A 17,624-nucleotide genomic window follows, 5' to 3' on the forward strand; every position below is an offset into this window, starting at 1 on the left:
CCCCGGCCCGCCCTCCCGGGTCAGCCCCGGTGCGCAGGGCTTTGGCGGGGGACGCAGCTGGGCTCAGTGCTGAGCGGGCCCTGGCGCGATGGCGAGCACGGCCCTCAGTGTCGCCGGGCGGCGGCTGAGCCAGCAAAGCGCATCCAGAGCCCCGGTCTTCCTTCGGCAGGTGCAGTGAGGCGGATACCCAGCCCGGGGCGGCGGGAGGGGCAGGACTCCTTTAAAGGAAGTCTGGAGTGTCCTTCATGCCTGGCTGTTAGGGGGGAAAAAAGCACCCGATCTTTTAAAGTGGGATGGTTAAGGGGACCCTGGCTTGGAGACGTGGTCTGATGCCTGTTACCGGAGGAGGGCGGGGTCCTTGACTTGGGGCTTGTTTGAAGATGGAATTCCTTGGTTCCGCTGGAGGGAGCTGGGTGGGGAAGCCTGCCCAGGCATGGTGGGTCAGGTCCTGGAGCTCTCCCCGGTGCCACACCCCTCCCTCCCAGATGTTTGAACCCAAGAGCTGCACCTACACCTACCTGCTGGGCGACCGGGAGTCCCGAGAGGCCGTTCTGATCGACCCGGTTCTGGAGACGGCGCAGCGGGATGCTCAGCTGGTTAAGGAGTTGGGGCTGAAGTTGCTCTTCGCCGGTTAGTCCGTGGACCAAACTTGGGCATGAGAGAGGCGGGGCCACGGAGAAAGTGCGTCCACCCGGAAACCAGCGGCCTGAGTTTGGGGGAGGAGGGCTAGAGTCTGGACCCCTGGGTGAGGGAGGAGTGCTGGGGGCTAGACCCCAGGGTCTGAAGGAGGGTTAGAGTCCGCATCTCTGAGTCTCGGGGGGGGGGGGAGAGTTGGGGTCCCCGACCTCAGGGTTGTGAGGGTCTGCCTCCTTGGGTCCGAGGTCTGGGTGCTGCAGGCTGAAAACACTAATTTTTCTATGCCCTGTTCTTCTTAGTGAATACTCACTGTCATGCTGACCACATCACCGGCTCGGGCGTCCTCCGGTCCCTGCTCCCGGGCTGCCAGTCCGTCATCTCCCGCCTCAGCGGAGCCCAGGCTGATCTGCACATTGAGGAAGGTGATTCCATCCGCTTTGGACGCTTTGTGAGTTGCGTGCTGGGGCTTAGAGACGAAGGTGTGGGCCTGGATTCCTTAGACTTTGAAGAGAATTAGGTACTGGGGAAATGGGCTGCTGCCACCCCACCCCCCATAACCGCCCCCCCCCCCGAAGAAGTTTCAGTAGGATGCAGGCTCAGACTCCTCTGCTCTGTTCTCTGTGAAAAGTACCATAAACCCAGGTGGGGCACCGGGGCGGGAGGCTGTAACAGACAGGTGTGGCTCTAGCCAATCCCCCTAAGTCAACAGTGATGGAGGTTTCCTGAGGCCTTGAGGCGCGCCTTTTTTATTTTTATTTTCCTAGCCATTTCCATAAAACTTGCTTGGGGTTGGACATTCTGAGTCGAGGGCTGAGGGAGGCACCTACCCTTTTAGTACGCCCTGTGGTCCAGCAACAGGTCTGGGGGTGGGGTGGGTCTAGTGAGGTCCTTGGGACTAACTGTTTAAGGTGGCACTCACTCGCAATGGTGGTATAAATTCAGGGTCAATGGGGGCATCAGTGGGTTCCTCCTTAAATGTTGGCCTTGACACCTCACCCTAGCGCAACCGTGTTGCTTCACCCTGGTGAGGGCTGAAGGTTCTTTGCTTGCCCAGCTTGCTACAGGCTTAATCAGCAGGTTCCCAGGGCACTGTGGACCAAGGTTGGGTGGGGTGGGGGAGGGGCGGGGGGATAGGGATTGCACCCAAGAGCGAGGAAACAGGTGATCAGAATTGCCAAAGATGCAGTTTGTCTGACGTAGGGGACAGGAAGTCTGCTGACAGTGTGAGGTCCTGGCCTCTAGCCTTGGGATGGGAACAGTTCATTTGTGGTTAGCGATTTGGGGTTAGCAGGGAGCTGTGTGCTGTGTTGAGAGGGTGTAGCTGCTGTTCCAAGGGTCGTTGATTTCAACCCTGTGTTCGGAAGATGGATGAAAGACACATTGCTAGCCAGGCAGTGGTGGCACACACCTTTAATCCCAGCAGAGGCAGAGGCAGGTGGATCGCTGTGAGTTCGAGGCCAGCCTGGTCTACAAAGCGAGTCCAGGACAACCAAGGCTACACAAAGAAACCCTGTCCTCGGAAAAACCAAAAAAAAAAAAAAAAAAAAAAAAAAAAAAAAAAAAAAAAAAGGACACATTGCTTATTTGTGTCAGCCCTACTAGGGAGAGAGTAAGAAGTGTTTCTGGGTTTTGCGAGGAATGTGGAAGGGTTTGTATGAACGGGAGCCCTTAGACCAGTGATCCTCAACCTTCCTGACGCTGTGACCCTTTATTTTATTTTTATTTTTTTTGCTGTGACCCTTTAATACAGCTCCTCATGCTGTGGTGACCCCCTCCCCGAAACCATAAAATTACTTTTGTTGCTACTTCAGAGCTGTGATCTTGCTACTGTCACGAAACCACAGTGTAAACATCTGTGTTTTTCTGATGGTCTTAGGTGACCCCTGGGAAAGGGTTGCCCCACCCCCAAAGGGGTCTCGACCTGCAGGTTGAGAATCGTGGCCTTAGGGGCTGGCTAGATGATTGCGCAGTTAAGAAGAGCTCTTGCTGTTCTTCCAGAAGGACCCAAGTTCGGTTACCAGCACCCATGTCAGGTGTGGCTCATGACTGACTGTCCTGTCAACTCCAGGAGGACCCGGCGTCCTACCTGGCCACTGCTCACACACACATGCCCTTGTGCAGATGCACACTCAGATACACAGACATACACTTAAATAGAGACCCTACCATCTTCAAAACAAGCCAGTCGTAGTGGCACTCGCCTTTAACCCCAGCACCGGGAGCCAGATGCTGCGGCAGGTGGATCTCTTGTGAGTTCAAGGCCAGCCTGGTCTACATAGAGAGTTCCAGAACAGCCAGGGTTCCACAGGGAGAATAAAAAAATAAATAAAATAAAAATAAAAACAGCAACAACAACAAGGAGGAGCCTTAAAATGGGTGTGATGCGCACACCTGTGATCCTAGTGTCAGGAGTTCAAGGTCACCCTCAGCTGCGTATCAAGTATGAGACCAATCTAGGCTACATGTGACCCTGTACCAAAAATATTTTTTAAAAAAGAAAAGAAAAGAAAGGAAAAGAAAGCACACTTTTAATCTCAGTATTGAGACAGAGACAAGAGGGTTAGGAAGGTTCATGGCCAGCCTGGTCAATGTGAGACCCTCTCTCAGAACAAAAAAAGACAAAACAATAAATAAAAAGGTCCTTTACGCACAGTGATCGACACCTTCCGTGAGCCATTATGGAAAGGCTTAGCTGTGTTTGGATTCCATGTTTACCGTTATTGCGTTTTATTGCTATAATCCACAGACCACATGAATCACCCAGGGGAAGGCTGTAAGTCGATGGATTGTAGCAGAGTGCTCTGCCCATCATTACAGGGCATTTCAGGGTTTTTTCTTTACTTCCTCTTCCTCCCCTTTTCCTCCCCCCCCTCCCAGCGTTAGGTAAATCTCTCTGTTTCTTTCGTTCTTCCTTCTCTTCTCATATGTTGTTATGGAGACCAGGCTGGACTTGAACCCATCCTCCTGCTCTATCCCTTACCTTGGTAGGGTTGCCTGTTCCACAACACCCAGTCTTTAGGCAACACTACCCCTAAGTACTGGGAATAAAACCTAGATCTGATTCATGCTGGTAAGAACTCTACTCCTGTCCCACGCCCCCAGCCCCTCACTGGGGGATTCTAGGCAGGGGCTCTACCACTGAGCCACGCCCCCAGCCCCTCACTGGGGGATTCTAGGCAGGGGCTCTACCGCTGAGCCACGCCCCCAACCCCTCACTGGGGGGTTCTAGGTAGGGGCTCTACCGCTGAGCCACGTCCCCAGCCCCTCACTGGGGGGTTCTAGGTAGGGGCTCTACCACTGAGCCACGCCCCCAGCCCCTCACTGGGGGATTCTAGGCAGGGGCTCTACCGCTGAGCCACGCCCCCAGCCCCTCACTGGGGGATTCTAGGCAGGGGCTCTACCGCTGAGCCACGCCCCCAATCCCTCACTGGGGGGTTCTAGGCAGGGGTTCTACCGCTGGGCCACGCCCCCAGCCCCTTACTGGGGGATTCTAGGCAGGGGCTCTACCACTGAGCCACACCCCAGCCCCTCACTGGGGGATTCTAGGCAGGGGCTCTACCACTGAGCCACGCCCCCAGCCTCTCACTGTGGGATTCTAGGCAGGGGCTCTACCGCTGAGCCACACCTCCAGCCCCTCACTGGGGGATTCTAGGCAGGGGCTCTACCGCTGAGCCACGCCCCCAGCCCTTCCCATTTTTGTTTGTTTTTCCAGACAGGGCTTCTCTGTGTTGCCTCTGGCTGTCCTGAAACTCACTCTGTAGACCAGGCTGGCCCTGAACTCAGAGATCTACCTGCCTCTGCCTCCTGAGTGCTGGGATTAAAGGAATGCACCACTGCTGCCTTTTTATTTTGAGAGAAGGTCTTAGTAATATTTTTCAAGTTGACCTTGAAGTCAGTCTATATGCCAGGCAGGTCTTGAACTTCTAATCTTCCAGCCTCAGGGCCCCTAGTAGTCGGGACTACAGGTCCACATGCCACTATTTTTGGTCTTTAAATCACTTTATTGTCCTTTCTGTCTGTCTGGATTTTCCTGTCTGCACGTTTCATAGAAACGGAAGCATAACAGCTTGTGATCTTTCTAGCTGCCTTCTACTTTCATCAGTGCCTTCTTAAGGTTTCTCTATGTCCTAGCCCACATTGATATTTCATTTCTCTTTACTTTTGAGCAGCATTCTCGTGTATGGACCTACCACAGTTTGCTTCTTGGTTCATCGGTCGATAGGCAATTGAAGGGCTTCCGCCGTAGGGCTACCATGAATGCTTGCATACAGGCTTTTGTGGGATAAAGTCTCAGTCTTGATAGCACCGTGAAGGTTCTGGGTAGTCTGCAGCCGTGTCAAGGCCTGTTGGTGTCGGTGTTTGTTACTGTGGGTCTGGCTTCGTGTCAGTTCTTTGCTGGTCTTGTGGGTCTGTTTTTTGTTTTTTGTTTTTTTGTTTTTTTTGGTTCTTACTTTTTTTGCCCCTTTATAAATTGAATTATAGCCAGGCAGTAGTGGCGCACACCTTTGATCCCAGCACTCGGGAGGCACAGGCAGTCGGAGATCTGTGGGGTTGAGGCCAGCCTGGTCTACAGAGTGAGTTCCAGGTCAGCCAGGGCTACATAGAGAAACCAAAGAAAGAAAGAAAGAAAAGAAAAAGTAAGAAAATTAGACCTTTAGTTGAATTATAGCTGGGAGTGGTGCCACAGGCCTGTAGTCCCTGCAGAGGGGTATCAGTATTTCTGGGTCATCCTTGGCTAATAACGAACTCAAGGCCAACCTGAGCTCCACTCTTACAAATCGTCCTCTGACCTGGACCTGTAACAAAAACATTAGAAGCAAGACAGAAGACTGCCGCAACCTTTAAAACAAACCAGAAGGTTGTGTGATACACGGGACAAGGAAAGGTGTGCACACACGGTGCCTATATAGCCCGCTTGTGATCTTACGGGGCTGTTCCTGCTTTCCTTCCTCCCGTATCCTTACACAGAACAATCCTCGTTACCCTAGCAACCCTATTCTTCCTGGCTTCTGATTCCTCGTCACCGGGGACCATCCCGACTTACACAAGTACAGATGGTTTCCCTTGGCATTCAGCTTGGGAGATTTACAGGCCTGCTGAAGCAGCCCTCTAATCTCTGCTCTAATGCAGAGAGAGCTCTTGATCTTGTGACCAGCCTAGGCTACTAGCAAGTAGCAGGCCAGCCGGGGCTACAGAGTGAATCACCATCTCTAAAGAAAACAGAGACAAGAAATATGCAAAGTGTGTGTGTGTGTGTGTGTGTGTGTGTGTGTGTGTGTGTGTGTGTGCCTGAGTCTGTTTTCATTCCTTCTACTTGAGGTTGGCAGTTGTAAATTGGGTGTTTTGTTTTGTCTTGTTTTTCGAGACACGGTTTCTCTGTGTAGCCTTGGCTGTTCTGGACTCGCTTTGTAGACCAGGCAGGCCTCGAACTCACAGAGATCCGCCTGCCTCTTGCCTCCCCGAGGGCCGGGGGTTACAGGTGTGTGTAATTTTTATTGTAGGTTTGGCCGTGGTCTCTCTATGTTGCCCTGGTTAGCACTGTTTAGATTAGCCTCAGGCTCACAGAGGCTCCTCTGCCTCTGCCTTCAGGGGTTGTAATTCTTTCTCTTGGTTGTCTAGTGAGGGCTGGCCAACTTTTCCTGTGAAAGATCAGGTAGTAAATCTAATCGTTAGAGGGCCACCTGGCATGTGTTGTGGTGACAAAGCTCTCCCCTTTGTGGTGTCAAAGGCGTTGGCACAGATGGAGGAGTCCAAAGTGTGACTGTGAGTTCAATAGTTTCACTTACGCTTCCTAAAATTTGAGTTTCACAAGGCACTGCCCTCTGGTGTTGCCCTAGCGGGCCTGGAACTCACAGAGAGCCTCTTGCCTCTGAGGTATGCGCGACTATGCCTGGTTAAAAGCCAGCCCCACACTCCTCCTAACAGGGTCGCACATAGCACAGGCTGACTTTGGACTTGCTCTATTGCTGAGGGGCACCTTGAACTCCTGGTCTGACCCCTCCTGCCTCCGCCTCCGCAGTGCCCGGGTCACAGGCGTGCACATCCACGGTCTGCCCCAGCCGAGAGATAATGTAAAAACCTCCACTCAGGATAGAGGGCTTAAAAAGAGGTGCTAGGTCAAAACTGAGCCCTTCACCACAGTTTGCCAGCCCCTGCTGTGGGTTTGCTTATTCAAGGTCTAATTATTCATGCTCCTTTGGATGGCTATCCTTGGTTTTCACAGCGGTGAAGAATGTGAGTGTCAATGTTCCTGTCTGTACAAGTCACTTGGCAGAAGTTCTCCTCCGTTCCTAGGAATTGCGTTGCTGAGTCACAGATTGGACATACCTTTGACCTTAGTGAAATTGGCAGATCCTGTTTTTCTCTTGCAGTGCTGGGGATGGAACCCAGGACCCGGAACACGCTAGGCATGCTGCCTACCACTGAGCCACACCTCCAAACCCCTCACTGGGGGACTCTAGGCAGGGGATCTACCACTGAGCCACACCCCAGCCCCTCACTGTGGGATTCTAGGCAGGGGCTCTACCACTGAGCCACACCCCCAGCCCCTCACTGGGGGATTCTAGGCAGGGGCTCTACCACTGAGCCACACCCCAGCCCCTCACTGTGGGATTCTAGGCAGGGGCTCTACCACTGAGCCACACCCCCAGCACCTCACTGGGGGATTCTAGGCAGGGGCTTTACCACTGAGCCACACCCCCAGCCCCTCACTGTGGGATTCTAGGCAGAGGCTCTATCACTGAGCCACACCCCCAGCCCCTCACTGGGGGATTCTAGGCAGGGGCTCTACCACTGAGCCAGGCCCCCAGCTCCTCACTGGGGGATTCTGGACAAGTGCATGTACCTCAGAATTACATCTGTAATCCTGGGTTGTTGTTATTAACCCTTTTTTTATGTTTCGTTTTGTTTTTTTCAAATCAAGGTCTCTCTGTGTAGCCCTGGCTGTCATGGAACTTACTCTGTAGACCAGGATAGCCTCACACTCAGAGATTCACCTACCTCTGCCTCCCAAATGCTTCCTGGCCACAACCCATCCTGGCCTCATTAGTCATTTTAGTTGAAAATTACATGATTTATTTATTAATGTTTGTCCAGGGTGCGTGTATGGAGGACAGACAGCCTTTGGGACTCAATATTTTCCCTTCGCAGTTTAGATCCCAGGGATTCAACTCAAGTTATAGGCTCTGGCAGCAAGCACCCTGACCTGCTGGGCCAACTTGCCAGCATCTTTTTTATTTTTTTAAAGATCTTTTATTTTTGTTTTATATGTCTGCATGTATGTAAGTATACATGCCTGGTGCCTGTGGAGGCCCAGAGAGGGTACGGGATCCTCTGGAACTGATGTTAAGGACAGGTGTAAGCCTTCATGTTGGTGTTTGGAACGGAACTGGAGTCCTATGCAAAAAGTCCTTTTTTTTTTTTTTTCCTGAGACAGGATTTCTTTGTATAGCCCTGGCTGTCCTGGACTCAACCTGCCTCTGCCTCCCGAGTGCTGAGATTAAAGGTGTGCGCTATGCAAGAAGACTTAACCGCTGGTCCATTCAAATACCTTTTCTTTCACAAAATAAAGCAAAGGTTTTGGCTGATGCAGACACAGCCATTTAGTGAGATCTGGGCTTTAAACACCCAAGACGTAAGAACAGCAGAGGGCGCCAACACCTCACCTAGGGCTTGAGAACGGAGGCAGGAGCCCAGAGGACCTGGTGCCAGGAACTGGATGACCGCTAGGGGGCAGTGCAGGCTGCGCGAGCTGCGCGTCTGCGGGGAGCCTGGGAAAGGAGCCTGTGGGTGGAAATAACGCCCTATGTTTTATGTATCTTGGAAAGAAAGAGGTATTGTTGATGGATGGATGGATGTGTCAGGCCGGCCCCTGGCCAGCTGTTGCTAGGCCTGCAGGGCTCTTCCGGAATATTCTGCAGCTGAGGCGATTCATCTGTCAGCAAGCTTCACAAACAGCGGAAGCTGTCCTCTGTATGTTGAACAAGGGTCTTTCTTTTTAATCCATGAAGCAAGTGCTCTACCACGGAGCTCGGTCCTCAGCCTTATTACTATAAATGTACCATGTTGCTTTCTCTATGAAACATGATCTCACACTGCGGCCCAGGCTGGCTTGAAACTACCACAGTGTGGCCCAGGCCAGCCTGGAGCTCATGCTGGGGTCTTTTGACTTCTAGGATTACCCGGGTCATGAAAATTGGCCCAAGCTCTTTCTACTTTTTTTTCTTTTCTTTTCTTTTCTTTTCTGTTCATAAAAGACTCTGACCAGGCGGTGGTGGTACACGCCTTTAATCCCAGCACTCAGGAGGCAGAGGCAGGAAGATTGCTGTGAGTTCAAGGGCAGCCTGGTTTTTTTTCAAGGCAGGGTTTCTCAGTATAGCCCTGGCTGTCCTGGAACTCACTCTGTAAACCAGGCTGGCCTCAAACTCACAGAGATTGACTTGCTTCTGTCTCCCAAGTGCAGGGATAAAAGGCGTGTGCCACCACACTTGGAAATTTATTATTTTAAACATTTTTTTAAAAAGTATTTTGCTGGGCAGTGGTGGGACACACCTTTAATCTCAGAACTCAGGAAGTAGAGGCAGCTAGGTCTCTGAGTTCTAGGCCAGCCAGGGATACAGTACACACACACACACACACACACACACACGTATATATATTTATGTATGCGTGTCTTGCCTGCATGTATGTGTTTGCATCATGCATGTGCCTGGAGTTACAGCCACCATGTGGGTAGTTTGAACTGAATCAGGATCCTCTGGGAAAACAGAACTTGCTCTTTCTTCTTCTTTTCTTCTTCTTCTTCTTTTTCTTCTTATTTTTTTTCCTTTTTCTTTTTCTTTTTTCTTTCTTTCTTTCTTTTTTTTTTTTGTTTGTTTTTTCGAGACAGGGTTTCTCTTATAGTCCTGGCTGTCCTGGACTCACTTTGTAGACCAGGCTGGCCTCGAACTCACAGCGATCCGCCTGCCTCTGCCTCCGGAGTGCTGGGACTACAGGCGTGCGCCACCACGCCCAGCTCAGCACTTGCTCTTAACCACTGAGCCATCTCTCCAGCCCCCAGTCCCTTATTCTTATTGTTACTGTAAAGCACCAATTGTGTGCTGAGGTTTTTCTCCTAAGTACGTTATATACATGAAGCAGTTTAATCTCCATGGCATACCATGGGGATGGGGGACAATATTTATGTATATTCTGCAAATAAGCGGATAGGTCTGAGATTAGGACCTAGCCTATCTTCTTCTGAGAATTTTGCAGTGGGTGGTGGTGGCGCACGCCTTTAATCCCAGCACTCGGGAGGCAGAGGCAGGCGGATCGCTGTGAGTTCGAGGCCAGCCTGGTCTACAGAGTGAGTCCAGGAGAGCCAAGGATACACAGAAAATCCCTGTCTCGGATATCACGCCCCCCTCCAAAAAAGAGATGTGAAAGGCCTGTAATCCCAGCTGCTCTGGGTGTTGCAGAATGGGCTTCTGGGCAATTTTGGTGCTACCTGGCTGCATGAGACCCTGTAAAAGGAAACCAAACAAGTTGAAAAGAGGTCTGAGGACATTGCTCAGTGGAATCCCTACCTTAAGTCCTCCAGTGAGGGGCTGGGGGTGTGGCTCAGTGGTAGAGCCCCTGCCTAGAGTCCCCCAGTGAGGGGCTGGGGTGTGGCTCAGTGGTAGAGCCCCTGCCTAGAATCCCCCAGTGAGGGGCTGGGGATGTGGCTCAGTGGTAGAGCCCCTGCCTAGAATCCCCCAGTGAGGGGCTGGGGGTGTGGCTCAGTGGTAGAGCCCCTGCCTAGAGTCCACCAATGAGGGCGTGGGGGCGTGTCCCAGCACACAAATAGTGAAGATTGATTTAGTAGTAAATAAACGCCATAAGGCATATGAGAGAGTCACTCAATACTGAACTGAAACAACCATGCCAGAACTAGACAAAGTGTTTCAGCACTTGGAGAAGGAAGAAAAGCCCCTAAATGCCTTTTATGAGACCAGCATAAGTTTTACACAGCCACTTGGTCACGTATTATTAACTGGATTCCAGCAGTCCTGCAGCCCACCTGATTTCTGGATTTACCTCTGTGTATGTGTGTGTGTGTGTGTGTGTGCGTGCGTGTGTGTGTGTGTGCGCGCGCGCGCGCGCGCGCGTGGTTGTATGTTTGTGTAGAGGAATGGCACGCTACACCTACTGTCTGTGTGGAAGTCAGGGGACAACTTGTACTGGTTGGTTTCCTTCTACCACATGGGGGCCTGAGATCAAACTCAGGTCGTCCGTCTTGTTCGCGAGCCCCTTTGCTCAATAAGCCATTTTGTTGGCCCTCATATATTGATTTTTTTATGCAACATATTTAATTGGGGGGGGCGGCTGGAGAGCTGGCTCAGTGCTTAAGAGCACTGACTGCTCTTCCAGAGGACCTGGGTTCAATTCCCAGCACCTATATGGCAGCTCACCACTGTCTGTGACTCCTGGCCCAGGGGATCCAACACCCTCACAGAGACATACATCCAATGTACATAAAAGAAAATTAAAAAAAAAAAAAAAGAAATGCCATTAAGTTTCTTTCCAACAGTATAACTTAATTTTTAAATTTCATTTATTTAGGTGGGCGGTGGTGGCGCATGCCTTTAGTCCCAGCACTCGGGAGGCAGAGGCAGGCGGATCGCTGTGAGTTCGAGGCCAGCCTGGTCTACAATGCACGTCCAGGACAGCCAAGGCTACACAGAGAAACCCTGTCCCGAAAAACCAAACCAAAAAAAAAAAAAGTCACTTATTTATTTGCATGTGTGTACGTAACATGGTGCATACGTGGAGGTCAGAGGACAGTTTGAGTGAGCAGGTTCTCTTCTAGGCGTCTTGGGGATAGAACTCAGGTCCTCAGGCTTGGCAGCAAGCACCTTTACCCCTGAGTCTTCTCAATAGTATGACTCTTGATTCTAACTTAGTCTTTGTTTTATTGTGGTACCAAAGATCCAACCCAGAACCGGTGTGTGCACAGCCTGCTGATACACCTGGCTCACCTTACCCTTGTGTGTGCACAGCCTGCTGATACACCCGGCTCACCGTACCCTTGTGTGTGCACAGCCTGCTGATACACCCGGCTCACTGTACCCTTGTGTGTGCACAGCCTGCTGATACACCCAGCTCACTGTACCCTTGTGTGTGCTCAGCCTGCTGATACACCCGGCTCACCGTATCCTTGTGTGTGTGCACAGCCTGCTGATACACCCGGCTCACCGTACCCTTGTGTGTGCACAGCCTGCTGATACACCCGGCTCACCGTACCCTTGTGTGTGCACAGCCTGCTGATACACCCGGCTCACCGTACCCTTGTGTGTGCACAGCCTGCTGATACACCCGGCTCACCATACCTTTGTGTGTGCACAGCCTGCTGATACACCCGGCTCACCATACCTTTGTGTGTGCACAGCCTGCTGATACACCCGGCTCACCGTACCCTTGTGTGTGCACAGCCTGCTGATACACCCGGCTCACCATACCTTTGTGTGTGCACAGCCTGCTGATACACCCAGCTCACTGTACCTTTGGCCTTGTGCTTATTTGTCCATTTTCTTACTGAGATGCCAGCTCTCTTGATGCCAAGTGCATGACCCCTGTGGTACACTCCTGTTACAAATGTGTGTCTCTGGCTATCTGGCTCCCTTCTCCTGGGAGCCCGTCTGTGGTATTTTTGCTCTTCGGAACTTCAGGCTGGGCTGTGTTAGCTGCCAAAACACTTGGCTAGCATGCACCAAGTCTGGATTCCACCCCCAGCACTGAATAAACCAAGCCCCATGGAGCAAGCCCGGAACTGCAGAGCTCTGAGGTGTGGGAAGGAAGAACGGAAGTTTTAGGTCATCAGTGATTTTATAACAAGCCTGAGTCCGCTCTGCGTCTAGGAGATTCTGTCCCAGAGGGAGAGAGGGAGGGAGAGGGCTGGAGAGATGGCTCAGTGGTTAAGAGCACTGTTCTTCCAGAGGTCCTGAGTTCAAGTCCCAGCAACCACATGGTGGCTCACGACCATCTATTAAGTGGTCTGGTGCCCTCTTCTGGCCTGCATGTGTATATGTGGACAGAGCACTGTATGCATAATAAATGGAGGGAGGGGGCTGGAGCGATGGCTCAGAGGTTAAGAGCACTGGCTATTTTTCTAAAGGTCCTGAGTTCAATTCCCAGCAACCACATGGTGGCTCACGACCATCTATAATGAGATCCGGTGCCCTCTCCTGGCGTGTAGGCACACATGCAGGCAGAATATTGTACAAATATTAAATAAATAGATATTAAAAAACTAAAATAAAATAAATGGAGGGAGGGAAGGAGGAAAGAAGACAAGCAGATTGCACATCTCAAGTTGCCTGCCCCCCACCAAGGGAGGGTCTTGTCTTGTGGCTCAGGCTGGCCCTTGAATGTGCATTCTTCCTCCCCCTGTCTCTATCTCATGTATTTACCACTGCTTCCGGCCTTCAGATTAACTTTATTTTTATTTATTTATTTTTGAAAAGATTTATTTATTATGTATACAGTATGCATCAGATCACATTATAGATGGTTGTGAGCCACCATGTGGTTGCTGGGAATTGAACTCATGACCTCTGGAAGAGTAGTCCGTGCTCTTAACCACTGAGCCATCTCTCCAGCCCCAGATTAACTTTAAACCAAACAATTCCTTTGTCCGGTTGTGTCCCTCGGGTGGGCGGGGTTTTTGGGGGGACCAGGGGAGCTCCCTGGTGACTGTTTTCTGTATGCTGAATCCCTGGCAGGCTCTGGAGACTCGGGCGAGCCCCGGCCACACCCCAGGCTGTGTCACCTTTGTCCTGAACGACCACAGCATGGCCTTCACTGGGGATGCCCTGCTGATCCGAGGGTGTGGACGGACAGACTTCCAACAAGGTGAGCCTCTCTCTTATCCAGCCCTAGATTCTCAGTGTGATGATGGTGTGTGTGAGAGAGTGGTTAAGAGGCAGCCGCAAGCCAGGCGTCGTGGTGGTGGTGGTGCGCCTGTAATCCCAGCATTCAGGGAGGCAGAGGCAGGTGGATCTCTGCGAGTTCGACGCCAGCCTGGTCTATGAAACGAGTCCAGGACAGCCAAGGCTACGTAGAGAAACTGTCTCGAAAAACAAACAAAACAACAACAATAGAACTACTTAGTGAGTTCCTAGTCAGCCAGGGCTCTGTAGAGAGCCTCTTCTTATAAGGGGGAGGGCGGGGGCGGGGGCGGGGGGCGCGGGAGCTGGGGGGAGGGGCGGGAGCTGGGGGGAGGGGGAGGGCGGGGCGGGGGCGGGGGGCGGGCGGGGGCGGGGGGTGCGGGAGCTGGGGGAGGGGGGAGGGCGGGGTGGGGGCAGGGCGGGGGAGGGCGGGGGCAGGGGGCACGGGAGCTGGGGGGAGGGGGGCAGGGGAGGGCTGGAGGCGGGAGGTGGGGGAGCTAGCGGGAGGGGGGAGAAGAAACAGACACAAGAAAGAATGAATGTGGTGCTGGGGCTGTATAGCTCAGTGGGTAGAGTCAGTGAAGCGCAGGCCTCAACGCTCATACTTCCTCACCTGGCTTTGCTGAGCCATGCCTCTGGTCCCAGCACTCAAGAGGTGGAGGCAGGGGGATCCAGAGTATAAAGGCACTTAGGGTAACATAGAGCGTGTGCGCCTATTCATCTGAACCCAGGACTCAGGAGGGATGTCAGGTGCCCTGCTCTCTGCGCCTCCCCGTGTTTCCCTGACGCAGGGTCTCAGCGAGCCTGGCCCAGGGCTGGCAACCAGCAGCCCCTCAGTGACCCTGCGGCCTCTGCTGTCTGCAGTGCACAGACCACACCCTCTGCCTTGGGTGCTGGGGGGATCTGAACTCAGCCCCTAGGCTTGCATAGGAGACACTTTTACCCCCTGGGCATTTCTCTAGCCCCAGGCCTCAGGAGGTCTTTAGGTAAATCCCAGTCTCTTCCCGTTGTTCTCCTCATGGCTTCAGTCTTGCCTTTAGCCCAGAGCCCAGAGCCGTGACTTTACCTCCCCAGGGAGGATGTCGAAACCTCTAGTACTTCAGGGTCTCAGCCCTGACCTTACCGAATCACAAATTATCCAGACGGGTCTCTCACCATTTCCCAGTTCTTCATGTATGCTGGCCCATCCCTCTTTGTGTCTCCAGACACAGTGTGTGTGTGTGTGTGTGTGTGTGTGTGTGTGTGTGTGTGTGTGTGTTGAGACAAGGTTTCTCTGTGTAGCCTTGGCTGTCCTGAACTCGCTTTGTAGACCAGGCTAGCCTTGAACTCACAGAGATCCTCCTGCCTCTGTCTCCCAAGTGCTGGGACTAAAGGCGTGCGCCACCACACCTGGCTCACAGAGGTATTGTTGGCAGGAGATGAAAGGCAGCTTTTAGCCTTAACGCTTCCATCCTCCCGCCCTCCTCTGGGAGACGGTGTCAGGGGGCTCCTCTTGTCCCTCTGGCTGGCTGACCTCTACGCTTTCTTTCCTCAGGTTGTGCTAAGACTTTGTACCACTCCGTGCATGAGAAGATCTTCACACTTCCAGGCAACTGTCTAATCTACCCGGCTCACGATTACCACGGTGAGGGCTTGCCGGAGGCCATGCCGGGCTGCTGTCACTTACCACAGGGAATCCCCTTTGCCTGTCCTCCTCTTGAGGCACGGAGGCTACAAGAACCCAGAAATTCCTGTGGCTGAAAAGATTATGTGCTTGGGCGTGCTGTGTGGATGTAGAAACAATAAGACACCTCTGCAGGGCATAGGTTTTCCTAGGACGGCCTCAGAGAGCGTAGGGAACTACATTTCCCATAGTGCCCAAAGAGAGGCGGGACAGTTTCTCGGGACCATTCAGAGAAGAACCAGTTAGTCCTGGGCTCGGGGCACGCCCCCATGGCATCCTGGGAAATGTAGTTCCGAGCTTCCCCAGGCAATGGGCCCTTGAGTACTTTTCTTCCCCTCCCCTTTGTGGACAGGGCTCACCGTCTCTACTGTGGAGGAGGAACGGACTCTGAACCCACGGCTCACCCTCAGCTGTGAGGAGTTTATCAAGGTCATGAACAACCTGAACTTGCCCAAGCCGCAGCAGATAGGTGAGCTAGCCAGGGTCAGAACCCTGGGGTCTGAGGAGAGAATGGTGGGGGTTTGAATCAGGGGATCTGAGGGCGGAGGGGCCTGAACTCCCAGATCTGAGAGAAGAGCTGGGACCTGGAGCCCTGATCATTTCTGGGCGTTGGGGGGTGGGGGAAGGGAGGAGCGGGGGCATGAGGCACTCCTGGGTCCTCAGATTCATTTGAGGCTTCTTTTCAGACATTGCAGTTCCTGCAAACATGCGCTGCGGGGTCCAGACTCCACCTTCCTGACTCGGCTGCTCATATCCGTTAAGAATGCACTAGGTGGGGTGAGGGGATGGCGCCTCTCTCCTCTCCCGTCCCTACCCCCACAGCTATTTGAGCTTCTTAAATAAACTCTACTTTGTTGTTATTGTTTTGGTTTGTTTGATTTTTTTTTTTTTTTTTTTTTTTTTTTGCACAAATCTGAGTTCTGCTTATTTTCTTGGAGAAGGAATTCTGCTTCCAGATAAATGTGGGACTCAGTCCCGGTCCCTCAAAAAGCCAGGGGTGAGCGTTGGTAGAATGCTTCCTAGCATGTATGAAGTCATGTGTTCTGTCCTTAGCGATGCATAGTACTCAAATCCCTGCACTTGGGAAGCTGGAGGCCAGCCTGGGCTATGTAAGACCCTGGGGGGGAGGGGCGCTGGAGAGATGGCTCAGTGGTTAAGAGCACTGGCTGCTCTTCCAGAGGTCCTGAGTTCAATTCCCAGCAACCACATGGCGGCTCACAGCCATCTATAATGAGATCTGGTGCGCCCTCTTCTGGTGTGCAGCTGTACATGCAGGCAGAACACTGTGTACATAATAAATAAATAAATTTTAAAAACACACACACACAACAAAGCAAAAAAGGAAAGAAAGAAGGGGGAGGGGGCTGGAGAGATGGCTCAGCTCTTGCAAAGAACCCAGGTTCAATTCCCAGCACCCAGATGGCAGCTCACAAACATGAATAACTCCACTTCCAGGGGATTTGGCCTCTATGGGCACCAGACATGCACAGACATACATGAAGGCTAGACACCTATACACATAAAATAAGAGGAGGAGGAGACCGAGTGGTGAGGGTGAGGCATGAAGGTCCCGGGAGCCCAGGAGAAGACGTGTGTGTGTGTGTGTGTGTGTGTGTGTGTGTGTGTGTGTGTGTGTGTGCACTCTGATGTCGGGGGCCGGGGAGATGGGGAGCTAGTCTCACGGCCCTGCATGCAGCACATAATTAACTCTGTGTGAGCCTGCCTCCACCCCAGGAGTCCCAGGGCCAGGGGAGCCCCTCCTAACCTTTAGCTTCCTGATCTGTAAAATGGAAATAATAACAACAGACCACCACCCTTTCAGATGTGTGACTCCTGGCGCTCTGCCTGCCACTGCCCAGCTCCCTGCCGCTGTTGCTGCTATTGTCCTTCGTGGCTCCACTGAGCAATGGTTTACCTAATAGTTAGGAATACAGATTTTGAGGGACAAAGTGAATAGTAACATACGGTGGCCGTTGAGATAGCTCAAGAGCCCGAAGGCTCTTGCTAACCTGATGACCTGAGTTCCCTGCCTGAACGGTGTGGAAAGAAACAGCTATCCAAAGGCGTCCCACGGCCTCCACGTACACGAACGGGTAGTTGTGAGCCTGTACTACCTTTCCCATACACAATGTTAACAAATTAAATTAAAAAGTCCTTTAGAATAATTGTAGATCCTTGGAGCCGTTTGTATCCCTCGGCCTCAGTTCCCATAACTGGAGACTGTCCCATCTCTCTCTCTATATATATATATTTTAACCAGCTTAGTGGAATGACACTAAGGTGTGTCAAATGTTTTGCACAGCTCCTGCTGTCTAACAATCGGGTTTCGCCTACCAGAGGTTTTCCTGTTTCTGCCCAGAGAGGAAAGGGTCTGGCCGTGACCTTTAACTCTCCACCTCATAGTAAACTGTGTGTTGTAGGGC

At 52.2% G+C, this 17,624-nt stretch overlaps 1 protein-coding gene across 1 annotated transcript; it reads left to right on the plus strand.

The window, feature by feature from the left end:
• ETHE1 (ETHE1 persulfide dioxygenase) lies at window positions 1–16,061 on the plus strand. Its single transcript, XM_084771457.1, has 7 exons — window positions 1–169; window positions 486–630; window positions 936–1,084; window positions 13,374–13,503; window positions 15,073–15,162; window positions 15,554–15,670; window positions 15,888–16,061. Exons 1-7 carry the CDS (start codon window positions 89–91, stop codon window positions 15,938–15,940), a joined length of 765 nt encoding a protein of 254 aa, XP_084627583.1. The 5' UTR covers window positions 1–88; the 3' UTR covers window positions 15,941–16,061.
• The last annotated feature ends 1,563 nt before the right edge of the window (window positions 16,062–17,624 follow it).

The sequence above is a fragment of the Acomys minous genome (genome assembly GCF_964271855.1).
Source record: "Acomys minous genome assembly, chromosome: 20".
NCBI lineage: Eukaryota > Metazoa > Chordata > Mammalia > Rodentia > Muridae > Acomys > Acomys minous.